At 39.9% G+C, this 27,336-nt stretch overlaps 2 protein-coding genes across 4 annotated transcripts in view; one reads left to right on the forward strand and one right to left on the reverse strand.

Moving 5' to 3' along the window:
* Positions 1–18,645, forward strand: part of arhgef25a (Rho guanine nucleotide exchange factor (GEF) 25a) — a 52,899-nt gene extending 34,254 nt beyond the window's left edge. For 2 of the 3 annotated variants that reach the window (XM_030137727.1, XM_030137729.1), the window contains 15 exons: positions 1,799–2,106; positions 2,576–2,686; positions 6,769–6,893; positions 8,666–8,732; positions 9,128–9,231; positions 9,437–9,506; positions 11,055–11,144; positions 11,585–11,677; positions 12,122–12,172; positions 12,280–12,357; positions 12,486–12,677; positions 12,932–13,112; positions 13,946–14,175; positions 14,336–14,470; positions 16,658–18,645. In XM_030137727.1, the coding sequence (XP_029993587.1) occupies positions 1,799–2,106; positions 2,576–2,686; positions 6,769–6,893; positions 8,666–8,732; positions 9,128–9,231; positions 9,437–9,506; positions 11,055–11,144; positions 11,585–11,677; positions 12,122–12,172; positions 12,280–12,357; positions 12,486–12,677; positions 12,932–13,112; positions 13,946–14,175; positions 14,336–14,470; positions 16,658–16,789 (1,967 nt within the window). In that variant the 3' untranslated portion in view covers positions 16,790–18,645. The remainder of the gene's footprint in view (positions 1–1,798; positions 2,107–2,575; positions 2,687–6,768; positions 6,894–8,665; positions 8,733–9,127; positions 9,232–9,436; positions 9,507–11,054; positions 11,145–11,584; positions 11,678–12,121; positions 12,173–12,279; positions 12,358–12,485; positions 12,678–12,931; positions 13,113–13,945; positions 14,176–14,335; positions 14,471–16,657) is intronic. The other variant, XM_030137728.1, reaches the window with a different exon arrangement.
* A 1,671-nt stretch (positions 18,646–20,316) lies between these two features.
* Positions 20,317–21,834, reverse strand: sp5l (Sp5 transcription factor-like). Its single transcript, XM_030139654.1, has 2 exons — positions 21,729–21,834; positions 20,317–21,348 (listed from the first exon to the last, which is right to left on the reverse strand). The coding sequence occupies exons 1-2, from the start codon at positions 21,780–21,782 to the stop codon at positions 20,317–20,319; spliced, it is 1,086 nt and encodes a 361-aa protein (XP_029995514.1). The 5' UTR covers positions 21,783–21,834.
* Between the last annotated feature and the right edge of the window lie 5,502 nt (positions 21,835–27,336).

Here is a 27,336-nt window from a genome sequence, read left to right on the forward strand (position 1 = left end):
GTTGAATCTGAAAACATCATAGCCATGACAGTGAGTCATACCAAGTGTTTCTCCATCTGTAGCCAAGTGGTGATCAGGGGTCAAAGTTCAGGCCAAGACCATGATGATTGAGAGGACGCATGACTGAACTGCATTTGCTCACAACAGATAAAACACTCTGCATCCACAGCTCGGAGGAAGAGCAATTCCAGGACTAAGGAAGGCAGAAAGAAAGGCGGTAGGGCTGAGTGGTCGAGGCAGGATGGGAAAGGAGGACAAGAAAAAAAGAAACAAAACAAACATTCACAAGCCTGGGTCTTTCGTTCTACAAAGGATTAAAATTGGACGTCCGGTCCTAGCCCACTGCCTCCTTCGCGCTCACTTCCCACTTCCCATGTCCCCCTGACATTACCGTGCAGAAGCCACTGTGCCACTGGTTGGGAGTGATTCACATCCACTGTTTCCCATCCTGACCTCGTATGCTCACACATTTGGATGCCCAGCTCACATACAAAAACTAACTGCCTGCTTGACATAAACACAACAGTTTTTATGGTGCAGCTAAAAGATGTGCACAGCTGTGTTTGAAGAGCAGAGCTATTTATATACCCACTCTTTATTTTTATTTCTCTCCTTCTTCTCTCCTGGTGTGACATGTCTTCTGCCTCCAGTCTTCCATTACTTCTTGCTGACCTGTGCCGTTGCCCTTATTTAATGATTAATTGGGTGTTCTCTTGCCTTAAACAAAATGCTCTTTTCGCACTATTGTTTTTGTCCAAAGATCAATGGATTCATGGGTTGTGATGATTTAAATGTACATAGTCATGCTGCACTTTGCCCTTTGCACCATTAGGATATTATTCATCAGTTATTTACAGTGGCAGATAGTGAAATAATTTTTTGGTGGGGTGCAGTATCCAAGTGAGTTTTCAGCTGCACTAGAACCACATATTACCACTAGGATACACCAAAATATGTGCACCACTATCTTAAAATATTAATTTAAATAAAAATAAAAATACACACTATGTGTTTTCAGTCATGTATTTTTTATATGTAAATTTCACCCACCTATCCTTCAAACATGCACATTTTTCTCTGACTCTATTGTTAAAATCAGGCATGTCCCTGATAAGTGTTTTTTCTGATAGTATACTCAACGCATTTAGACCAGTGATGAAGGTAATGCGGGTAGATAGCATTACATTAAAAAAATAGAAAATCAACACAAGGGCTAAGACAAATCAATGGTTCCATTCATGCCAGGAGTCCAACCCCCACCTCACGCATCGAAGCCAGATGTGCTAACCACTTAGCTATCCAGCTGCTCAGTCCCAGTTTAGTAGTATCATTTACAGACCTATTCACTGATTCCATTTCTGTGGAAGGTCTTGATTCTTTTCGGGATGTAACATTTGCCCCTGTGGGTGGGGCTTGGGGACAATTATTTGCACCTTGAGGCTCTCCTATCTCTTCCAAATTTTTGTGCCCCGAAATGAAAAACACATGATTTGACTGGTCACCAAACAACCAAAAACATTTTTAAATTACACTTGAATACAGATTATATATGATACTCATGGGTTGTATCATGTGTAGGTCATTTCTTTAAACATTAATGTTCTTGTATAATCATTTTAGGTGTTTCCTATTATCTTCTTCTTTATGTGAGACATGTGTGTGTGTGTGTGTGTGTGTGTGTGTGTGGGGGGGGGGGGGGGGTGCCCTAGCGCCCTCTATTGATGAGTTGCTACTGAGTATTTACCTCCACTTAATGTGTACTTTTATAAATTAGCTTTTCCTGTCTTTTTCTGTCCAGACTCGTATTCAGCAGCAGGTAGTGAGGGCAGCATCTCCACCTCTGTGGCATCACTGCCCCCACAGGCATCCAGTAGTTCGGCCCCCAGTTCTCCAGGCTCTAGACGCTCTGTGAGCACCCTGAAGAAGTGGCTCACAAACCCAGTCCGCAAACTCAGCGTTGGGGCCACTGCCAAAGGGGAGCGTCAGGTGCGCAAACTTGAAGGAAAGCCTCCACCTCTTCCATCACACAGCCACAGCCAGGATCTGGGCAGCCCCCCAAGACCTGACGAGACCCTTACCATCCTGCCTATCACCCATAGAGAACTGGTAAGATGCAAAAATGTTTATGAGAATGTGTTTTTTCCTAGTCACATGCGTTAAATAGTGAAAACAGTTCCTGCAAGCTTTGTGGTTGAAGCTCTCACTCTGCTGTTTCACAAGTTTTTCTTGTGAACTGGTTGAAATAACAAAACATTAGTCCAAGATAAATAAAAACTAAAGTCAACATCCTGATCATGGCTTGTTTACAGTGCGTAGCTTATAATTCTCAGGAGAAGCACAGGTTTGATGAGGCGTTGATTCACTGAGGACTTAAGTATCATGACAGGTGGCAAAGATGTTATATAAGAGCAACACTGCTGGCTCAGCCCTAAGGAACTCATGCCACCATGTTCTGTGACTCACGCTCTGTTTGGCTGTGGCACCGTTACCTTTGTTTCTGTGCATGAGGACATTTTGCATCATGGTGACATTGTGTCAGTCTGACAATAAGGATGTGTGTCTGTGTGTATTTCAGGAGTGGAAGGATGGTCTTGCAAGCCCTGAGGATCTGTCACCTGCTACACTTCAGTCCCCCAGCTATATCACAGATTCGCTGATCGGCTGCACATCACTACCAAATGCCCAGGTCTGCATTATATAATGTAGAGCCAACACTATCCGATCTGCATCTGCCACCAAATACTTCTTCGTCACATAGAAATAACACTTTAGAGACTTGTGCATTGACAAGTATTTTGTCATTGTTTCGTGTTTTGCGATCAATGATTGGTTATTGTACCATTCATAATAACTGTTAGGTAGTACCTCCACTGTTGATTCATCGTAGCTGACAGTTTACTGTAAAAGTAGCTGTGATATTCACAGTGACGACCCAGCCTGGCGGGGAGGTGACATCAGTTCTCTTTGTCTCTGTGGCCCTTCAGCCAGATCTGAAAATGACTAACTCTGCCACTGCTGCTGGGCTGAACTCAATTATTAAACAAAATATACAGATTTATACATGAGTGCTACTTTCAATGACAGCACATACACACAAAAAGGCTAACAATTCTAAAATATCTGTGTTTTATGTAGAGAAGAAGCACACGTGTACAACACACATGCAGGAGAGTCTAAATGAATAAAAGACTTGTTCAGAGCAGATCAATGCACCAGAGCACCGGAGGGGAGAGCTTGACAGCAACCTGTGTGATGCATGAGTCACATTCAACATATTACAAAAGGACACGCCCGGAGACAAATAGGAAATAGAAAAACTGGCAGATGAGATGAAAGATGACTCCTTTAGCACAATATGTCTGTGTGCACGTTTTCATTTGAGTCTGATGGAGTCTCACGGTGTCTGATAAAAATCTAGTTTGGTTTTCAATGTGTCCCTTCTCGCTTGGCGGAAGTGTGGAGAAAAAACAGGATTTGCTTGAGCAGCAGTAATACCACATGCGTCGAACCTCTGTCAATATAAAACTATAATGATATCCGAGCATTTGAGCATTTGAGTGGAGAGTCTCCCACTTGTGACTCGACACCCGAGCACTTAAATCCTAATTTCAGTCTCAACAACACATCAAAAGCCATTAATACGATTACATCAGCTGCATGAGGTCAGTGCTTTGGTGTTTTTATTGCCAAAAAAAAAAGAGAGAGGTAGAAGTAGAGAGATTAAATTATGTAGGTCAGTCATCCCTTAGCTCCGTGCTTCATTGTTCTACCACACCTTCACGTTTGGTGTTATACATTGTTATTTTTCCTCTTTTTCTTCCAGTTACATGTGTGAGATATGGTGTCACAGCTACATGGGAGCAACTTGAGACTGTGTTTACTACTTAGAATGTGGAAAGTCCTTGTCTTCTTGTAGGTCAGAGGATAAACAAACTGAGCTACATAAAACAAAATTTCCTATATTTTGTATATTCATTTAATTACTGTGAAACACCCACTATGACAGGAAATGGTGAGACTTTGAACAATATCTTTAGCACAATACCAGGACCAGAAGTTTGAGGATTGAAAGGCTCTGTAAAACCCAGATTAAAACAAAATCTGTGAATAAAAATGCCATAAAATCCAAATCTAAATATATTAACTTGATGCCATTTAATGCGACTACAGAAAACTGAAGGGACGTGAGATGCAGAGTAGAGCAGTACAGTCATGTCCAGGCCCAGTCAGATGGATTCTGCTTAGTGATTTGTGTCAGTCATGTGTTTAACACCCCTACTTGTCTGAAAACGCCTGTGATTAGTTAAAACTGGTCATCACAGAATAGATTTTTCTACAACCTGAAAACATGGGCAAGGAGTAGATCAGTTATAATATGATGGAGGATAATCATGGAATTTTGCCACAGAAAAACGATCAATGAAGCTTTAAAGCTACTATATGTAAATTCCACATCAAAATTATTAGAAATGACTTGGCCTATTTTATGCATTTTCACTTATGGTCTCACAGTATATCATGTTTTTAACAAATTCAGTTGTTATTTGGTTGCCTGTTAATTGTCCCCTTAACTTTTATTAACTGTTTTACTTTATTAAAATGACATAATATGCACGTATGGTACAGAATGTAATTTAGATATAACTTTGATAAACAGCCTTGTGTGTAAACATGATATGAGATTTGAATCAGCAGTAGTAGTGAAAACCTCAACTCCCATGATCCCGCAGTACTGTCATCTAGTCCTATGTCTTTATTTTTGTTTTGGTTAGACCCCAGTGCAAGAATTACATTTCTATTTTAAGGGTAAAAAAAACAATCTGCTGTATATAATTAAAGCACAGAGAAATCTTCCTTGGCTTAAAATGCTGTTATGCTTTAATAGTCAGCTACAAATGTGTGAAAAGATCTCTAACGATCAGTTAACACTTTTAAGTAGCAACATTTTATGTAATCCCAGAATAAGTAGTATGTATGACCCCAAAGGAGAAATACAATGATTGTATATATTACATAAAAGTAATTACAGGTGTGAAACACCAGCTTTGAAGTGATAAAATATGACTTAAACTAAGATCATTTAATGCTAGATGAGTTGAACATTGTAAAAAATCATGCAAATAACAACTCTGTGAACTGTGAACATGTATTTCTGTAGCTCCTGTAAAAATGCATTATCTGTCTAGTAAAACTGTTGTCATTTTTTTTCACGGGCTTCAACATAGGAAAACAAAACTTGCAACAGAGGGATACGGGGGGATTTTTTCCTGTGGGCTTTGCCACAGCACATCTGGAAGTGATCAGGGAACCAGAGAGACCTGTCAGCCAGGCTGAGGCAGTCCTAGCGGGGCAAGACAAGCTGGGGGAGTGAGGGTCTTTATGGAGCCTCTCTGTCTCTCCCTTCACCCCTGTCTCTGTATCTTATTTTGTCTCTGTTTTTCTTTCTCTGTGTTATGCACACTTTGCCGCGACAAAACAGAGAGCTCATAATTTATAGGTTCTTAGAAGTTTTACGTTTACCATGAAGATAGCAGGTGAGCGGGTTTAAATAGGCTGTGGATGTTTGGAAGTTAAAAAAAAAAGAGAAAGTCCTCTCCCTTTTTTCCATTTGCTTACACGTCTATCCAATCATCCATCTATTTATTTCTCTATCAGATAGCAGCCTGGCAGGGGAGTCAGAGGGATTATGCGTGTTTCTTTGTTGTGTGCAGGTTTGTCTATGTGTTTAAGGTGGGGAGGTTCTGCTTGACTTGGACAATAGGACACATGGATTTGGTCGAGGACAGATGACTGCTGCCATAAGTTAACACAGTTGGCAGAGAGAGCAAATACTCTAAAGAGACATTGTTGAACAACATGTCTAAATATAGAGAGAAGAACCTAGACTGCAAAGTAAAACCAGGGAAATGAATGTGACTCGTGTAATGACCATATAAAACCAATATGTGTTCTTATTGTCAGAGGAAAATAGGTTACACAAACATGAGAGTGGGCAGATGTGAGGCATGTCTCCATTGAGTTAGTGATGTTTTTGGTCGAGGGCTGTGTTACATTGTGTACAACAACTCTAAATTTACACCAGGTCCCCCACAGGAAATGATATCAATTCCAGGAAGAAGCCTGGAAAGGAGGTCATGAATATAACACATGAACATAATCGATTAGATCAGAGCAACCCTGAGTTTATCCTGCCTGCATTTCTGTGGAAGCACTACTTGGAAATGCAGGCACAGATGTTAGTAGTGCAGAAATAACTGTAAAATATGCTTGTGTCGACAGTGTTGGTTAAGATACACATATTTACAGATGGATTCAACAAGCTCAGGTGGCAAAGCTGAAAAACAACTAGAATTATCCCTATAGAAATGTCATTAGTTGTCATTGCCAGTACGTGCAGAATAATTGTGTTCTTTCTTTCTAATGCCAAATCTCAATCATCCTCACTACATTGTTCGTCATCTCCGACAGCCATGGAGCCTGTTGCATCCTCAAACTTCCCTCCATCTATTTGATGTCTTCAGCGCGGATCATTAACAGACACAATCTGAATCTTATCTTCTTATCATTCAATCTCTGTTCCCTGTGTCTCTCTGCTCGGTGTGGTCACCTTGGCAACCTGCATCATTATCATCTCTATCGCTCTTTCCCATCCCTTGCTGACTTTAGTCCCTGTATTATCCATAATACTGACACTAGACCTTTGATAAACAGTGTCTCTGTCTGTCTGTTTGTCTGTTTGTCTGTGTGTCTGTCCGTCTGCCTCCTTAGGACACTCAGTCCACCAGTGTTCTTCCTGATGACAGCGGATCGGTCATAATGGACGATACCTCCAGCCATTCTTCAGTAGCGGCGGACACTGAGGAGGAGAGGAGGAGTGCCTTAGAGAAGAGCATGTATGTGTTTTATCAGTGTGATAGTCTAAAGAGCAGTTGAAATATCTGCATGGAAACATATGCAGATACAGTATATGCACCAAGAAAACGAATACTTTTTGAGCAAATAAAGATTTTACAGATGGATGTCAAGTTAAAGTGTCCTACACAGACATAGAGCCACCATAGGTCTCTACCTGCCTGGCCTTCTGCATGTTTATGAACTCTACAGTAGAGATGAACAACATTCTCCCAAAGCACTTTTCATTCATTTAGTGTTTTGATGATGTCGCATTGATCATCCATCTCCTAAAGGCGTTCAGTCGGGTTATGATCTGTTGGCTGTGAAGGTCACGGCATATGATTCATATCATTGTCATACTCATCAAATCAATCAATAAAGCCAAAGGATGAGGCCATTGACCACTCCTGTCAGATTTTCCTTTAATTTGTCATGCATCTGTAGTCATTATTTTTGGATTATCACAGCAAAAATCTCTAAAAAAACAAACACAAAAAATAAATATATAACAAAAAGAAGAAAAAGAAAGAAAAATGAAAAGACAAGTTATGGTTATGTTATATAAACCATTATAATTTTCCTTAACAATGTTCTGTACAAAGCTGCTAATCTCCTATTGATATGAAAACCAGCCGAGCAAAACTTACATTGAAAAAAACAACAACTTTAACCTATTCATTTACCTTTTTTCAGGCTCTTAAAAACACCTTTGGACAAACACGTGACCAGACAATCATTTGGTGACAACATGAGAAAATCCATTTACTGATAAGGCTGGAAGATACAGTTAAAGCTCCAGGAAACAGCTGTAACTGTTAAAGCTCTGAGTTAAGATAATTTTGTTAAACTGCTGTTTCCAAATGTATGAATGGGCTCTAGATGTATGTGTGGTCTAGTGGTTAAAAGCCTATAATAGCATCAATTCCTACAAAAGAGATGAAAAGGAAACAGTTTTTGCTGGTTAGCATCTGATCTAACCTGACTTGAACTGAAAATATGAGGAATTAATTAGATTTGGTTAATTGGAAGTGTACTGACAGAACAATGCGACCATTCTTTCTTTTTAGTCCTCTGTAATCACATAATCTTTTTCAGTTTTGTATTAGATCTTTCTAGGAAAACTGTTATTGACCTGGGACCTTTAACCCATAAAGACCCAGTGCAAAATTTGTGGCTTTTTTTTTTTTTTTTCTATTTTTAACTTTTGTTAAGTGATTTATTACCATTTATTATAATATTATCTTCTGTATTTTGTGTTTTTTTCAATGAAAATTAGGTATTTACTTTTATTTAATTCACTGATCATGTAGATGCTCAAAAAAGCTCAAATTAAAGTTGAGGGATATTGTATCAAATAGAGAAAACTGAAGATAAAGTCACTTTTTTTTAGCAAAGATATCAATAACTGAACATAAAACCAAGTGTCTCCATCCACTGTCATTGATCAAACTCCATGGGTTTTACTGGTGAATCAATGTTGTAGAAGATGACAGTGTTTCCACGTTCACTATGGAGCTCCTGAACATCCAAATGGGTCATATCTGATGACCATGAAAAGATGACAAACTGCATTTTACACCAATTATTTACATGTATTGAGAGAATTAGTGGATCAACAGGTATTAAACAGTTTAGATCAGTAGATGGTTTTGGTCACCAGTGGCTGTTTGGATCTTTATGGGTTAAAATGGGTTGCTAAGACTTATGTTTTTTGCTGTGTGTTAAATGTATCCATCAGGATAACTACTGCACGTCTCTTATATCTTTGCAGGTATGTACTGAAGGAGCTTATTGAGACAGAGAAGCACTATGTGGCAGATTTGGGGTTCATAGTCGAGGTAAATATCACATCATAAGCATTTAAAAAAGAGTGGCTTTAGTGATACATCCAGACTGTCAGGGAGCTCTAAATCCTCATCCTCACAGCCTTCCACTTCCACTTCCATCTTCCTCCATCCCATCGTCTTCTCTCTTAAGCAGATTTTATGAATTATCAGCTTGAAGAATATTATGTTGCTTGGTGATTCATCTCTCAGTGCCTTAAATTAGCTGGAGATATTTTAGAGGAATTGTTGCCCTCCAAACGTTAATAACAGCTCAGTAATAGCTTGTGTACGATTGGCGTGCTGTTATTAAAACAACCTATAGATATATTTACAGGTGTTATTTGGAGTCAGGTGTGGGGTTTTGTATGCGTGAACATGCATCATCAGCTCTGTCATTTCCTTTGCAGGGCTACATGGACACAATGCACTCTAAAGGTATTCCAGAGGACATGAAGGGAAAAGACAAGATTGTTTTTGGGAACATTCACCAAATATTTGACTGGCATAAAGAGTGAGTTGAAGACGTCTTATACTCACATGTTGAAAATTGCATGCTTGCTCCAGTTGCACTCAAAGCAAAAGGCAAACTGTGATCTGCAAAGTATTGTGTTTGTGTCTAAGTGAGTGGAAGGCAAAAGAACAATAGGTCAGGAGACAAATCTGACCTTCCGTTTTGGGTATGATTGTGCTTTGTGTGTATGTTTTTCTCACTGCAGCTACTTCCTGGGAGAGCTGGAGAAGTGTTTGGCAGAGCCAGAGAGACTGGCTCAACTCTTCATTAAACATGTGAGTATGACTGCAGACACACACACACACACACACATTAAGCAAACACACACATTAAACACACTCAGACCCATCAGTATGAGTGTTTGCGCCGGCTTCCTTGTGCTGTTTGGCAAGAGGGAAAACAGAGCTAAAAAACCCCCACATAGGGCTCCTGTTGAGCCTATACCATACTCCACTTCTCCTCTCTCGACTGGCGGAGTCTCTCTTTTCACTTCCCTGTTATTGATACGCCTCTGTCTTGGCTGTGTTTTTACAACTGTGCACATGGCATACACTCATACTTGAACGACACACTGGCTCATATCCAGCCTGGGCTGGACTGGTCAGGAAACACCAGGGAAAAAAAACAGCCAGAAAGGACAACAGGAATAAGACGAGGAATAACAAACCCTCAGCTTAAGCCTTTTGATATTGGAGCTTTTTCCACCCAAAACGGTGACCTACTTCTTCCTCTGTATCTTGGCTTGAGAATGAAGCGGTGTGATGCGTGCAACACAGACACGCTGATAAGTATATTGTTCTTAGAATAGAATAAAGTCGGGGTCAGTATAGAGTCACAGGGCTTATATAGGGAGCAAAATTAGATTTATGTTTATTAGTTAAGTAGTGGCACATGCAGACTAGGAAGACCTGATGGATAATTTGGCTTTACCTCTTGTCTGAAGATAATTAAAAGTCTGTGTATCTCTCCCTCTTTCTCTTTTTTTTTGCCTTTGCTTTTGGTATATTCACTCACTATGTACCTTTTTAAACAATTCAATAAGGCTCAGCCCAATGGATAATCAACTTAAAAAGCCTGTGGGGGAATAAAGCAACTTGTAACTAAATCTAAGTGTGGTGTCAAACTGTGAAAACAAGCAGACTGGGAACATGGTCCTAATGAAAAGCAGAACGCCTAAGACACTTTCAAGTAGGGTTATATCACCGACATGCAACAAGTGCGCTCATTTACAAACACATACATGTAAACATGCAGCCAAGCTCTGAAATTAAAGTGTAGTCCTTCATATTTTTGCATACAGTCGTCCTCTGCAGTGTTTCCTGATGTCCCTATTCAGGTGGAGCTGCTCTCTGGTCTCTAGGTTACAGAGCCATGCAGCCTGTTGCTAGGTACACTCTTATATCTGCAGGCTCTAAAAGGCTCTGGTTACACAGATGGTAACCTGGGTAAATTATACATAACATGATGCTCATCTACACGTAACTCCATTAAGGCTCTCTGGACTGCCACATCTGTACCCCAATGTCAATTAGTCACAGAAGAGTAGGCACTAACCAGACAGTTAGCTTCAAAGGCGCTGCACTCCCAGACAAATCATTATTGCTTTGCTCCCATTCATCCCCCAACAGCAACCAGAGACACTGCGCATGGATTCTTCTTGTTTTTGCCCACTTTCAAGGGATTTGTCTTGTATTTGTAATGCAGCTAAAGAGGAATTTCTCTCACAGGGAAAAGTTTTTCACTCCACTTCCATTTCTAATTTGTATGAAATGTTTATCTGGGTGTATTTTTGTAACAAAATGCTTGTTTGGTTTGTGATGCAGGAGAGGCGTCTGCATATGTATGTGGTGTACTGTCAGAACAAACCCAAGTCAGAGCACATTGTCTCAGAGTACATCGAGACTTACTTTGAGGTGAGTAATAATCATTCACCAGTCACCAATCCTGTTTTTCCTGATAATTACAAGACAAGCCTAAGTTTTATTTGACTTTTTTGTGATGATAATTGTCTTTTAACTCACTAATTAACTAATAAACAAAATGACTCCTTCCAGCACACTGACATACTGGCCTCTCACTCAGGCCAAGAGTTAATAGAGCGTTTACTATGCATGACTCTTCCAATGTGCCTATAGTATGTATTATACATGGCCCAGTGGGTGTCTTTTCAGCCATTTATAATTCAGATGATAATCACTTCCTTTTCATCCACCCTAAACACAAGAGAAATGAACAAATGACATAATCCCTCTGAGGTTGTGTCACATTAGCCATTAGCTGCTGTGTTTGGCGCCATCACTGTCATGTTGACTGGTGCTGTGTTGTTTTGTTGTTGTGTCTGCGTCGCTGTCAGGAGCTCCGGCAGCAGCTGGGCCACAGGCTGCAGCTCAATGACCTGCTCATCAAACCTGTCCAGAGGATCATGAAGTACCAGCTGCTGCTCAAGGTGAACGGCAGGGCACCGCTGTGCTGTTGATCACCCACTCACACCTTTACACATACACATACGGGTCTTCACAAAGCAGCTGTCGGACTCACAGCAGGGTCAGTCGCAGGGTTGTAAACATAAGAGCACACACATATACACACATACACTACCAACACACTGAGTACATTGTCTACAAGCTTTATCCAAATCAGAAAGGAAGAGACCAATCACTTTGTAGAATACCAACACTTTTAAGATTAAAAAAGAAAATGTAAAATCTTTGAAGAGTGTCGTAAAATGGCATCCCAATGAAAAGCCTTGGCCTAAATATAAAGCTTTGCCCTTTGGCAGTCAAATAAAAGAGGAGTTCAACACCCATAAATTGCTCTCCAGATGTCCTCACCTTAATCCAAGCAGTAAACCCACAATGCTCTGGTGACCATGCTGTGTTTATTTAAACAGGACTTCCTCAAGTATTACACCAAAGCTGGGATGGATACAGAGGAGTTGGAGGTGGGTTTCCATATACATATATAAATATATATAGATGTTTTTAGTGTGCAAATTTAAGGAAAGGCATTCTTTTTATTAGCAAGAAGTTAACTAACGCCTTTTAACAGAAAGCAGTAGAAGTGATGTGCTTTGTGCCAAAACGCTGCAATGACATGATGAATGTGGGTCGACTACAAGGCTTCGAGGTATGTATCTGGAATTTTGACATTTCCTCCATCTTCCAAAACATTTAATATGCCAACTATTCAGCCTGTAAAAACCACACTGTTACTGCTTCCTCTGTTTGTTGGGTTTATCTTCACTGTGGCACCAGGGAAAGATCACAGCCCAAGGCAAACTGCTCCAGCAAGACACATTCACCGTTACCGAGCAGGACACTGGTTTTCTTTCCCGTGCCAAAGAAAGACGAATCTTCCTGTTTGAGCAGCTGGTCATCTTCAGTGAGCCTATCGACAGGAAGAAGGGCTTCTCGATCCCTGGGTACATCTTTAAAAACAGTATAAAGGTGCGTTCCAGCTGAGCCACAGAGCACGACTATCAATCAAAATGTCAAAAATGAGAAAATAAGAGTTACTTTTTCAGATTAGCAGTTACACAATAGGTTCACACCACAGTTATTCTTGCCTAAACCAGTACATGTTACATAATCCCACTGCAGGGGCTTTTTTTTTGCAGCTTGCATGTGTTATCATAGCTTTTAACAAGCAACTCAGCAGGACAGACTCATCACAGATGCAAGTCAGATGTGATATGTTCCAGGTGAGCTGCTTGGGGGTGGAGCCCAGTGTTGATGGTGATGATGCACGCTTTGTGCTCACATCACGCAACCCAGATGGGAGTGTGGTGCGCTTCCAGTTGCAGGCTTCCTCTCCAGAGATCTGCAGGGCCTGGCTCAATGATGTGGTGCAAATCTTGGAAACCCAACGCAACTTCCTCAATGGTGGGTCCCAGCTGAGCCACGTGTCTTTCAGCTTGGCATATTTCCCTTTTACTGACAAGAAAGTAATAAATGTCTCAGAATTTTGCCTTGAAATGACACTTTTGATTTGGAATAGTATCTCATTATTCTGACTTATTTCTGACATGTATAAAGTTGAACAGTCCATCACTGTGATTGAGTAGCTCATATTTTCACTTTGTGTTCTACTTTACTAAAGCGAGAGACTTCATTTTAACGTTAATCTCTTAAATTTCATTTTGTGCTTTAGTGCTTGATGCCAGTACTGATTATATAGAAAGCAAGGTGGCTGATGGCCAACATATAATGCTGACTTAGAGTTTGTTTTGTTGCTGCATCTAATGAAATACAGCAATTTAATTAGAATAACAGAAGAGAAACAAAATTGGTCATATTAAATGAACATTTATCTAACACCATAGTGTCTGCACTGTTTGTGTCTGCTTAAGTAGATCTATTCTGAGTTCTGTCTGCAGTGCACGTATGTTAAACTGAAAAACAGAGGCTCTAACGTCAGCCCACAGCAGCCAAACTGACAAGGCTGCCTGTTATACAGATGTTTCTGCATTCAGTTTTTGTTTGCCAACCTTCAGAAATACTCATCAATCCTGGTTAGACCCTGTTCATGCACATCTACTTTGGATTTTAGTATTTTTTTTATTGTTCACGTCTCCATTCTTTTACTTCATATTTTACATGTATGCTGTGTTTTTTCCTCTCTACATAACTCCTTTATTGGATTCAGTCAGGATCATAAAATGAGAGTCAGTGGTGGAGTTTGATAACATCTGTTTGTGTTCCCCTGTGTTTTGCAGCCTTACAGTCACCTATCGAGTACCAGCGGAGAGAGAGCAAGTCTAATAGCCTGGGTCGCAGCATGAGGCCCCCTCTGTCTGCTGCCAGCTCCCTGCGGCCCCACTCCTCTGCCTCCATCGACCGTCATAAGCTGCCCTCTCTTCATTCTCACAACACCTCCCTGCCTGCGCTCTACCTGCCCAGCCAGGGCCAGGGGCAAGGACCCAGTGAAACATCCTCACTGCGGGAGGTGGGTTGTCTCTTTGTCTGCCTTACACAGACACACACTATCTCTATTCACAAGACACTACCATGTCTGCTTATGTTTTCAGCATTTTTGCTTCAGGCCTGAACTGTCACACAAATGAAGTAATGACAGTATTTACGACTTGTTATTGTGGTATTTGCAGCCCACACTGGTCCAGCCGTACCCTGCTGACTCCCACACTGTTTCTCCGTCACATGTCCAACTGGGCTTCACCGATCAGCCGAGCTATCAAGCTGTGTCAAATGGGCTGTACACCCCCTCCACACAAAGTGCACAGGTATGTTCTACACACACACACTAGTTTGTCATGCTCTTAAGGCACTTTACATTCACTTGAAATCATTTTCTGAAGATGTACCTTAGTCTTAATTTAAGAGTACAAGTCTTAATTATCAATTTGAACCATTTGTTACACATTATTTCACCATACTGTGAACTGTATTCCCCACAATATAGCTGTGTAAACATGTTTACATCTCCTCATTGTTAGAAAAACTTGGCAAAAAAGTTTATCACCTTGTAAAGTTTTCACAAGACACATAATTTATCCTGGCATATTGGTGCATATACTTAACAGAGGAAAAAGATAAAGTGGAAACAATAACAAATAAGTACTACAAAGTGCTATTTAGAGGTGATGAAAAAAGCACTTTTAATGAAGTTTATCAACCTAATATGATTATTTTCAATAGAGAATGCAATTAATACACAAAATACACTCACTGACCACTTTATTAGGTATACTTATTCAACTGCTCATTCATGCATATATATATATATATATATATATATATATATATATATATATATATATATATATATATATATATATATATATATATATATATATATATATATAATAGACCAATCACATGGCAGCAGGTCAGCAGGAGACAAATGAATTAGGTCACTTTGAATGTAGTTGTTGGTGCCACACTTTCTGGTTTGAGTATTTCACAAACTCCTGATCTACTGGAATTTTTAAGCCGAACCATCTAAGGTTTGCAGAGAAAGGTCCAATAAAGAGAAAACATCCGATGGGTGGGTGGTCATTCTGTAAGTGAAAAGGCCTTGATATATGTCATAGGTCAGGGGGTAATGGCTGGAGTGGTTCAAGGTGATAGAAAGGCAACAATAATTCACAGCAACCAATGGTTACAACTGAGGTATGCAGAAAAGCATGTTAAACCTTTAAGCAGATGTGTGATAGCAGCAGCACACTCACTGGCCACTTTATTAGGTACACCCAGTACTATCAAGTGTACTTAATACAGTAGTATGCAGTGTATAGTTCTGTACCATATATCTGGTCATAATAAATACTAAAACTGTACACATGCATGCATTAGAGAAACTTACCTTAATCTTAACATAAAACCAAATCTTCAAATTGAATGATTTATATTTTGTATCATGTATTTGACAAAAATATTGAGAAAGAAAGTCCCTGCATCTGAAACTGACTCATATTCCCATAATGTGATAAAATCTCAGACCACACAAATACGCATACATGTTGTGTTTCCTTGTGTTTAGTGGACATTACTTTGACCTGCATTCATTTCCTGGAGACTTACTCTACCCTTAACCATAACATACAGTAAAAGTTACATTTGAGTCATAAGAAGCGTTATTTCTCCCCCTAATGGATAAAAAAGGAATAAAAAAAACCAGAATATTTCTGGAGGAATTCCATTATACTTTTTGCAGCAAATGTTTACTTTAGCTCTGAATACAAAGATTACAGTATCTCTGGAAATAACTTTAAATATGACTTTCTACAAGTTTTATGGTCCTTCAACAATGGGGGTATCCTGTTTTTCCAACTGTACATTACCATTTTCTATGTCTCCCTCTGTCAGCACTGGCCTCTTGTCCTCAGTGTTGAAAGGCCGGCCCTGTTTCAGTGTTTCTCCACTTCTTTACTGTTTACTCAGGCTAGATGGGTTTGGTACATAACAAACAGGAAGTACACTGAGCCAGACAAGGAAGAGAGATGCCTATCAAAAGCAGATAATGGCTTCCTGTACTTATGCTAGGGTGAATAGATGGAAAATAGGCTCATGCATTTTGAAACTTAACACATGAACTTTGAAATATCTGATGTAGTCATTACAATGACTTTAGCAGGTGCTTTCTGTGTTGGAAAGAACACAAGTGATGCATGTTGTTTTTATTTAACATGGAAATGAAATGCAGCTTTATTAAGTTTTAAGATTAAGATTCTTTATTTGTCAATATACGCAGACATGCAGCACATACTGACCTCCTGCATTTCACTTATCACTAGAACATGCAGGAACACACCACACACTGCAGACTAGAAGCAGTGGGCTTACCATATCATATTTGCTCCCAGGGAGCAAATGGGGGATTAAGTGCCTTGCTCAAGGGCACATCAGCCCTTTCCATGCATTCCACAGAGTGTGTAAAATTGTTTGATGAACGTTCCCTGTATCCCCAGCAGAGAGCAGGAGAGGGCTGCCGCAGGGGTCAGGGAGCTGATGCTGGGAGCCAACCTCCACTGTCCGGCCCCTATCCCTCCACTGGACGACGGCCCAGTAACTTGGCCCAGCTCGCTGAGGACGAACTATGAACTCTGTCTGTATGCTGGGTTAGGAAGGCAGCAGCTGATGCCACAGTGCTGGAGATTAAAAGCCTTTTCTACTGTCTATTTATGTTGTTACGGCCAGGTTGGACCCTTACCTGGCTTAGCAATGTTTTCCCAAGGACAATAAAGGAATATACAGATGTGAGCTGTGACTATAGACTGGCTGCTGCGTCAGTAGGAGGTGTGCAGCCTTGGCCACTGTCCGCTTACATGAACATCAGCCAGTGGGATGATTCTGGACTCAGAGTGAAAACACTCAGTGAACACACAGTGTTATGACGATTTCTGCTTTTTACCTTTTTGAGAGTTTGTATATCATACTTGTTTCTCTTTCAAAGGGCAAGGGGAGTTTGTTTAAAGAGGAAAAATATCCATTCCTAATTGGGGCGGTCACTGGAGCTAAGAGCGTGTGTTTGTATGGATGAATTTGTATGTTTATGCAGCGATGTGTGGATGTGTTTGAATGCATGAGAGTGTGCAAGGAGTGCCTCTTCTTGTACACAGCCTATTCAGTTTCCTTATTAAAGATGTTTTTTCCCATGCCCCAGAGTGAAGACAAACACAGCTACATAAGTACATTTTGTCATTCCCCTGCTGACAACTGAGTTTGCTGTTTATGTTGACAAGAATGGGAAAGGCAGATCATTTGATCTGAACATGACATGAGGACTTGTACTCATTCGAATTTCAACTGAAAATGAAGAACTTTCTTGCTACAGTGTTGAGAGTTCATGCATGCTCTCCTATTCTGTTTGACTGGCCCACGTTTGATCTGGACAAAAAAGGAGTGAGGGAGCCCCCTGGAGGTTTTCTGTGGGTATGACGTCACTTTGGAATACTTTCTGCTCTTTGGGCAACTCTATAGGAGTTGTCCCAAAGGTGCATTCAAAGGGACTGCAGAGCTGACCCTGTGCTCAAGTGTTGCATGCAACATCTCCTTGGTGATTGACTTGCACAATGTTACTTTACACAGATCTGTATTTTAAGGCCAAAGTGGGTTGTGGATTTGCAAGTGCAAGTACTTAAAACTGCATTTGCTAAAACTAATATGAATTGTTTTATTAGTCCACTGTTGTCATGTCAAGGCTGTGCACCATTTCTATAATCTCTGTTGGCTTTTCCTCTCATGGACTAAATACTGTACAGTGCATAATATAATTGCAATCATACATTTCCACTTGTAATATGAAGATTGACCGGTTATGCTGATAAATGTTCATGCTTCAGATGGTTAATATGAAGGATAATGTGTAGCAAGATAAACAGGGTGATCTGCATGCTTCCTTTTCCTTAGACGACAGTGCCAAAAACAACAGCAGCTCTCACTTTTCTTTCTTTTTCATGCACTTACTCCAAAGTTCAGTTTGCCTCTAGTCTTACAAAACAACCACAGATTTATGTTTTACTGTCTGGATTTTATTGCCTACAAAAAGTGACAAAGAGTGAAAAGTGGGTGGAATGGGGGGGCGGGGGGTATCCTGCTTGCAACACCAGGTCAGTTCTATTTTGTGGCCAGTAGAGGTCCCCACAAGGCTTTCACTTCCAGTTTAGTTGGCTCATACAGCTCCACCAAAGATCGATAGACCTCATAGTTGAATGCTCACATTGAAACACACATTTCTTGATAATCCATAAGAAAAACAAGATCCTTCTGCAGCTAATGTGAACTAGGATTTTTTTTTTTTTTTTTTTTTTTTTGATCAGGCAGTTTTGCATGAAACAAAGTAAAACCACTACAAAGAACCAACAGAAAGGAAAAACATAAAAGTTCTGGTTAATGCCATGTTTGACTGACTAGAAACTGTTGTATCATATCAAATAAAAAGTGTCTTTTTGAAATGCAGTGCTTTCATGATTGTGTTTTTCTGCACTTTATACACAATACACTCTAAACTTTGCTTTAGGTAAAGACATGATCAGTTTTGTCATCCGTGTGAGGCTTATTTAACCACTAACTAAACTCTCAGACTCCAATTTGGGAACCTCTGATGAAGACAAAGGCAGAGCATTCCCCCTTGGAGAAAGTTCAAACAGGCTTAAAAACAAAGAGAAGAAACTCTTGGATGAGCAGACATCTGGTTGGCTGGCCTCTGAATAAAGCCCCATTCTGGGCAGTAAAGCAGGGCCGATCGTAACGTGGCTGTGATATATGGAGGCCTGTGATGGAAGGGGGTTAAGGGTATTAACTTTCACAAGGGTGCAAAATCAAAGGGAGTTCCTGTCACCACCGAGGGGGTCTCAGCAACAGGGGTCCTATTCACAGGGAATTTCTCTCCAGTGCCCTCAGTTGCATCTGTTGACTCAATCTACTCTATTGAGAGAAAGAAAACACTCATTAAAAGCCACATGACTGTGAACTTGATTGCAGAGGGCGAGACAAACAGCCCCATCAATGGCCTGAGTATTTACTTTGAGGTGTGAAAATCTTTGAACAGCCCACCATGTTAGGTCTTCTTTTTGAGCTTCTTCCTTCACACCACCAACACAATGAGTGGCATTTGTATTCTGAATGCAATCAAATTATCATTCAAATAAAATGTTAGATCTTTAGGAACTCCAGGGCATTTTAAGAAATTCACACGTTTGTCCGAAGAGCTGTAAAAAGGGTTAAAGCTATTGACTCTCAGTGTCAGGCTATTTACTGCCCATTCATTCATCAGGATGTAAGGAAATAACAGCAGTAGAAACGATCCATTTGATTCAGCAAGGACAATGTTTATTAAAATTTACATGCGGCCATAACCCCAATTAAATTGTTACTGGTATTTATACATAATTTACAAAGAACTTAAAAATGTAGAACATTTGCTAATCTGGAGAACTGGTGTTTCACATTGCTGCTTAAAGGCAGACTAGATAAATCTGCAGAACCAAGAGTTTTAAGTTTACATTTTAAAAAGCTCTCTACCTTGAAACAAAACAAACCAGGATATTTTTCGGAATTAAAATCTGAAACAAGTGACCCGAGCATTTTTTCATTCTGGACTAGTTTTTGGGAGAGAAAAAGAAAGTCATTTTTACGCAGCAACCTTTAGCTGTACTAAGGCATATATTTATTCTGGACATGATATAAACAACATACTGTGATAAACTTTGCAGAATTTTCCTCAGCTGCCTCTTCCTTTACAAGGATCAAATATTTACATTATCAGACTGAAAAAAAAAAGTTTCACATCAGCTGAAATTTAAACAAATCTTAAATTGTTGAAGGCATAAATCAGTTTTGTTCCAGATGAAATTTGTTTGTGTGGGATCCCGACGAGAAGACAACTGCAGCAAAAAAATAACTGAAAAAGGCTTCAAGTTTTCAATAAAGGTGCCTCATCTCAAACAGCACACAATTAGTTTACTCAAAATGGTCTGTAAATATATTCTATTTATTAAGTCAAAAGTAGGACTTGGGCAACAGTTTGTCAGGGGAGCTTGATGCCTACCCTCTAGTGCAAACCTATGGCAGTAATTGTAAGTCACAAAGTCTGTTCATTGTTGATTTTTTTTTTTCTGGTTTGGGATCACTCTCTCTTGATGTTGGTAAGCAGAGGGTCCGTGGTCTGTGAAGGCTGCCCTGATCGGCTCTTCCTAGTCTGGTGGGTCTTCACATGTTTGGAGAGGTGGTCACTTCTCATGAACCTCTTTCCGCACTGTTGACACCCGAAGCGCTTCTCCCCGGTGTGTGTGCGGAGGTGCCTCTGTAGCTCATCTGAACGTGTAAAGCTTTTACCACAGAAGAGCCAGTTGCAGATGAAGGGCCTCTCCCCGGCATGCCAGCGCAGGTGGGCCTTGAGGTGCGAGGTCTTCTTGTACACTTTACCACACTCTGGTATGTGGCAGATATGCAGTCTTTTCTTTCCAAACTCTAACCCACCGCCGTTAGCTTGACAGTTGGGACATTTGCAGCGACGGCAGCGGCGTGTGGAGCTCAACAGGCCCTTGGAGGTGCCCTGGAGAAGAGCAGCTATCTGCGGCTGGTGTCCCAAAACCAGCTGCCGACCCAGGGAGAAGGGATGGTTGGAAGGGGTGGCGTTGGTTTGGGGAAGGCTCCACCACTGCTGCCCTTCGTCCATGTGTCCTCCAGGCAGGTGATGCCTGGCTGAGGAGTTCTGGAGGAAGCTGGAGAAGTTTTGTCCCACACTGTTGTGCTGGGGATAATAGGAACTGTTGGTCTGCGGCTGCGAGGACAACACTTTCACAGGGGAGAGATCGAAGGAGTAGGACGATGGAGGTTCAGCCGGAGGTGTGAGAGGCAGCTCATGGTGGTGGTGATGAGGATGATGATGGTGACCCAGGCCAGACTGCATGTGTCCCGGGAACTGCACCTTTGGCACGGTGAAGGTCATCTGGTGTGTGCTGAGGGCTGATGTGGGCGCCATGTCGTTGCTCCAGAGTTGAAACATTCCTGATGTGGAGCTGACAGTGCCCTCGTAGGGGAACTGGGAGCCATCGGAGCCCATTGTGCCGCCCACCTGCCAGGCCTGGCTACAGGTGGTGGCCAGGAAAGAGAGGGCGTTGGGCGCTCCCTCTGGAGAGGAACTGGGCGTCCGGTCCTGGGAGGTGACACATAAACACATATGAAAATACACGGACCACCATTAACACAACTCAAAGTCTTAGACATATAAATAATGTTGAAAAAGCAGTTGTAAAAAAAGTTAAAATGGACTGAATTATGTTTCCTACTACATTTGAATGAGCTTTTCAGATAATCTTATATTTGATTTTTCTTCTAAAAATTCCAATGAGAAAAATTGATTTCATCATTTAATAAAACATCCTCTCATGGTATCATTTTAAATATATATAACCTACATTACAGGCAGAGTGATGAGTGGTGCGCAAAAAAGTCCAGGTGCAGTGCGTAAAAAAACAACAACAACAACAAAAAAAAAAACAAAGAAAAGAAAGAAAAACAGATAATACAACAAACCTGCAAAAAGGTGTGCAAAAAGTTGTCAGTCCTTTGTATCGTCAGCGCAGCCATCTGTCTTCGTGCTCCTTCTCCAGACACCTGCAACGCAAACTGCGCCGAGAAGCGACGGCGCAAAAAGTCTCAACTCTGGAACCGAGCGCAGAAGAAGCAGATGCTCACATTCAGGGTGTTGGAATGACTCAGACTCAGCAAACCCCGCGTTATTTAAATGTCCTCCGGTCCTCTTGGTAAATATGTTTCAGTGTCGGCAGTCCAGATGATGTGGTGTTTGCTCAAGCAGCCGAGGATGTCTGAGTGTGTGTGTGCGTGTGTGTGTGAAGTTAGAGGTAGAGGGGCGCAGTAAATCCGTGCGATCATCTCAAAGGCGCCTGAGCTGCATCTTCTCTTTATAGAGAGAAAAGATCCTCTCAACGGGGTCTCCAGTATGATGCAGGAGAGCCAGTCAATAGAGAGGAGATGTGAGGGAAGAGGGAGGGGGGATTGTTAGGTGAAGGGGTGGGCTACTCATAATTTCACTCAATTTCAACCAAATGCTGACCCCGAGAACTGACTCCTCCTCCAATTGTTCTGCAGAAAAAGACTTCAGGCATGATAAGGAGTCTGCAGAAACACCTCTATAACAGACAAGTCCATTTATTCACATGGTACATGGCGTGTGCCACTTATTTAATGTTCACTATTATTCTTCATCATGTTAAAACTATTTCAAAGAGTTTTTTCATGTCTCAGCAAGTTAGGAGCAAGTTCTGCATCCAATAAAATGCTTAGTCTGTTAAAGATTAATATAGACAGCTTAGTCAAAGTGTTTTTTCACTCTGGGAGTATTTGCATACTTCTTCAACTCCACTGTGGGAATTCAAGTAAATATAGTAAATAAATAGATTTTATTTATGGATAGAATCAGTGGTGCAGCGTTGAAGGGAAATATGGACTTTAAATCAGGTTAGCTAAATAACACCAGCAACAGTATAGGCACAGAAAATAAAACTATGTTCATTTATATAGAGAAAGACAGTGAGAAAAGAGAAAAGAGAGTGCCTTTTCTATATGTCTTAGATCACTTGAATTTAAAAAATACAAAAAATTATCATGAAAATAAATTGGCATTTACACTTTGATGAGATGTATATACAGTTTTTCAGTGTATTTTTGTGATATTATTGTAGTGAAAACACACTTATATTCACAGGCACAGAAATTAACACTTTATCCATTTATATTGAAAGTGAAATATAACTTTCCTATGTCTTAGATCACTTGAATTGAAAAATGCAAAAACTTATCATGAAAATAAATTGGTATTTACACTTTGACAAAATGCAGATGCAGTTTTTCCTGTTTTTTAAAATGATATTCTTGCAATGAAAACACACTCATACAGGCACAGAAATGAAAACTTTATCCATTTATATAGAGAAAGAGTAACATATGACTTTCCTATATGTCTTAGATCATTACAATTAAAAAATGTAAAAACTTCTCATGAAAATAAATTTATATTTACACTTTGACAAGATGCAGATACAGTTTTTCCGTGCATTTTTCGTGGTATTCTTGTAATGAAAACACACTTATATTTACAGGCACAGAAATAAACACATTATCCATTCATATAGAGAGTAAAATATGACTTTCGTATATGTGTTAGATCACTTGAATTGAAAAATGTAAAAATTTATCATGAAATAAATTGTTATTTACATTTTTAACAAGACAGAAGCAGTTCTTCATCTTTTTTTAAATATTGTTTAACTTGTATTGAAAATGCACTTTCAATACAAGACACAGACAGTAGTTTGATGGGGAGCTATTTACTGTACCACGTCTTACAAAATCTTCCCCTACATGACAAACTTTTTTCCCCTCCTAACTGCAGCAGGCGGCCCCCCGGCCTGGTAGGCGTGAGGATCACACACTCTGAAGAAAGTCTCGGTATTTTCCCTCACAAAGCTAATTGATAAAACTCAATCAAAGCCTCTGAGTTCTCACCAGTAGGTGACATGTCAAATAGGCTGCCCTGTGTGACATTCTCACATTTCAGAGTTCAAGTAGAGGCCGCTTCAGATCTGCTCCATTAAATGCAGATTGAGGCTTAATCTCATTCTGTAAGTCTGTTCACCATTACAATGTTAAGAGTTTAAATCCAGGCTGGGAAACTGTTTCTCATGTAAATTCCCAGTTCCTTACTCAATGCTGCTGCCTGTTTCACAGACTATGATCTTTAAATAAACAGTCGACAGAGAACCCACCTAAAATTAGAAATTGTTAAGGCATACATTTTATCTTATGAATTATTTTAAAGAGAAATGTAAAGCTTTTTTTTTTTTTGAAAAAGGCTGTGAATAATGATTGCCAATGAAAATGTCCACTACAGTATATATATTTAAAGGTTAGTTTACTTACTCAAATATAGTGTGTGTGTGTACAATAATAATTTACAGTGTATTATGAAATGGCACAGTTTTGTGTTAGAAGGTAAAACAAAAAAAATTTAAGTTGTCTCTCTTTCAGTCAGATTTTTTCTTAGATCATGATAGTCATGACAATTGTCTTTTCATTCCTATTTAGACACATCAGTTATCGCCTTTGACCTGAGAATAAATCACACTGTCACAATCATTTCATGAGAAGAGGTAAAAATATTTTATTCCAACTTTATTTATCTACAGAGACAATCAACCATCTATTGAATTTAATTGTTCAGTGGATTTAATAAATGCAGCCATGCTATGAAATACACATTTTGATCATTTCTATAGGTGTAAATGTCTTGAAATGCCCCCAGTTTTAAGCTCAACTTAATATCAACAAGAACCAAATTCTGCAGGTTGGTACTAAAGTGGAAATAAAACTACACAGAATCTTAAAAATGATTTAGACCTCAAATGCAAATGTTAGTAAATATGATGTAACTGAAAGAGCAGAGAAGAAAAAAGCCTGGGTTTAAAGTGAGCATTCGGGATGAAAGAAAACTGTAAAGGGAAACATAGAGGAGGACGGCAAAATAGGAGAGTATCTAGGAGGTAGAGGTATACTATAAGGCTGTGGTTTATTACGGAGCAGAAGTTGTTAATTACCCTGATTCTTATTTCCTGTCCCCTCTCCCCACGCCACCCCACCCCCACTGTACTGCCTCCCAGATGAGTGGCTTTGAAGTGCAAAGTACTCTCTCCTCACTTTGAACTGTGAAAACAATGCTCATGTGGTGGTGCTTACCTTCCCCATGTTACCTCATTTAAATAGACCTGGATACGGCTTCTACAGTTTTCAAGGGAAAACTCATTTCCAGAGAAAGAGGTCCCTGTGTTCATTAAACAGCTGGTGAGATTGCTGGTAATCAGGCTGGCTCCGTCATACATCCCAGCCTGCTCCGACTAGGTGGCTACCAGCAACTTCAAAACCCCGCCGCAGACTACATCCCAACAACAGCAAGAAAAACACTCAAGTCATACAGGAAGAGACTTTAAACCTGCCTGGCTTTGTTTTGTGCTAGTTTAACATTCAAGAAAAACTCCAGATCCTTGAGGAGTTTCTGCTCCTTTTGGCCTTCGTGGAAAACAAATGGCGGTGTTATTGTTTCAGACATAATCTCTCTCTTAAAACCAGAAGACAACACAGAATATGCGAGTTGCTTCTCAAGCTGTTTTTATCATGCCTGGGGGGCAGTTTAAAAGCCTCAGATCACTAAATTGTCCCAGCTGTCTTGACCATCTGCACTGAAAAAGGGCAGGCACGGAGGAGAGCAGCCTTTGTACTGGTGGCCATGTCAAAAAGCCAATTTTACAGCACTGTGCTGACTCAATGACCCTCATGTGACAAATGTGGCCTAATGGATGAGACAGACAGCATGTAAAAGCCTGCTGCTAACTGTAGTGCTTTGCTCTTAACCATTCAGCAATACAAGACAGGACAAGATGGGACCAAATTACCATGACACTCAGTTTCATTGGGATGAGGAGCAACAATAACAGCTGGACTTTACAGTGCAACAATTTGATACCTCATTCAGGAGTCTCTTTCCTGTCTCCCACTGAGTTAGAAATGTGTGCACCATGAGAGAGCTTGATGTATAGACTCAGAGGTAACAGTATGCATGCAGCATATATAAAGTATATCATCGCACCATTAGAGAAGCACCTGATTTGGTCATATAGGCCCACTGGAGGATTTACAAACATCATGATGCTGTTGGTGCATCTCCTCTGTGACAGCCAGTATTTCTATTGTGCAGAGATGGCATCGACATCGAATTACACTGAATTACATCCATTCATTCATTCATTCATTCATTCATTCATTCATTCATTCATTCAAACATTCTTTCTTTCTTTCTTTCTTTCTTTCTTTGATCAATAACTTTCATACATGTTTCATATTATTTCACTGATGAAAATAAGACAATAAGTAATAAATAAAACCTTCTCTTTCATCTATATATGTGTATTTGTTTTTTATTAGTGTTTTTTTGTATTTTGAGATCCAGGTTGGGTTGGTATGGGGGTCACCACTGGTTGTGTGTGTGGGGGGGGGGTTATACTTTGTGTGTCACAAAATCTTATATCATAAAATGTGAATTTATTTCTTTTTTTGTATTGTACTTCTGGAGATGCACAATGAAAATAAATAAAAAATTGATTTAAAAAAAGTAATCAATAAAAACTAATATGTAATTCAGTTAAATTAAAATGTATTTATGCTGCCCAGACTGATGAATCAAAATTGGTCTCTACAGCCTTTACAGTCTGTATAATATACAACATCTTATGTCCTTTGACCCGCGGGTTGAGTGAGGAAAAACTCCCCACAAAAAATTCTTTTCCGGGGGAAAAATGTTAGAAACTACAGTAAGCGCCAGACTGTGTCGTAGATATTGTGCGTACAGACATTTGGATTAACAATGAGTACAAGGGATTAAGAAATATTATGTAGAATGAGAGTATATTAAAGGTAAGGAGTGTGACGAGCAGCATTCAGGTGACAAAAACTAAAGCTAGACTGAAATTTCTGCAAAAAATGCAAATGAAACATAAATGTTCTAATCTGAACTCATCTCTTTTTTGGACTTAAAGGTCAGATGGGCACTACTGAATCCACCCAGCAGGACATCAACCAGCAAACACCTCCCAGTATAAGTCCATACCAAACGACAATCCCAGTATAAGTCAATAAACCTTCGACCAATAGTACAGTATATGATGAGTTTAGGATTTTAAGAGAAAGCCTTAAATTATGTAATACCCTCTGACTAAGCCTGTTAGATGTTCTCTAAACCAACCATTTAATTGATTAAATCATTCAGATCTCTAAAATGTCACTAAAAGTAAACAGTATTTTACTTTAAAGACGAAAACTAAAGTTTGCAATTACGATAAACACTCAGTTTTTTCAGTGGAACATTCTTTCCTTTCCTTGTCCTCAATATGTTATGGAGAGAGTTTTAAAATAGTAAAAAGCAATGTGTAAAAATGAAAAGAAAAACATTTGCTGATAGCGCTGAGACCAGATCTTCTATGTTTTCTGTGAGTCCTTTTGCTCTGTAAAATGTGTATTTATCTCCAGGAAAACATTTGAAAAACCAATAAAACACTTTTCTTCTAATCACAAA

The sequence above is a fragment of the Sphaeramia orbicularis genome, chromosome 7, assembly GCF_902148855.1.
Source record: "Sphaeramia orbicularis chromosome 7, fSphaOr1.1, whole genome shotgun sequence".
NCBI lineage: Eukaryota > Metazoa > Chordata > Actinopteri > Kurtiformes > Apogonidae > Sphaeramia > Sphaeramia orbicularis.

What these genes read in the sequence shown, in the direction of transcription:
- sp5l (XM_030139654.1), bottom strand. Translation starts at nt 21,782, where the DNA reads ATGGCTGCGCTGACGATACAAAGGACTGACAACTTTTTGCACACCTTT. An exon ending in TTTTGCACACCTTTTTGCAG is followed by an intron (nt 21,349 to 21,728) that starts GTTTGTTGTATT and finishes GTCACCTCCCAG; the next exon opens with GACCGGACGCCCAGTTCCTC.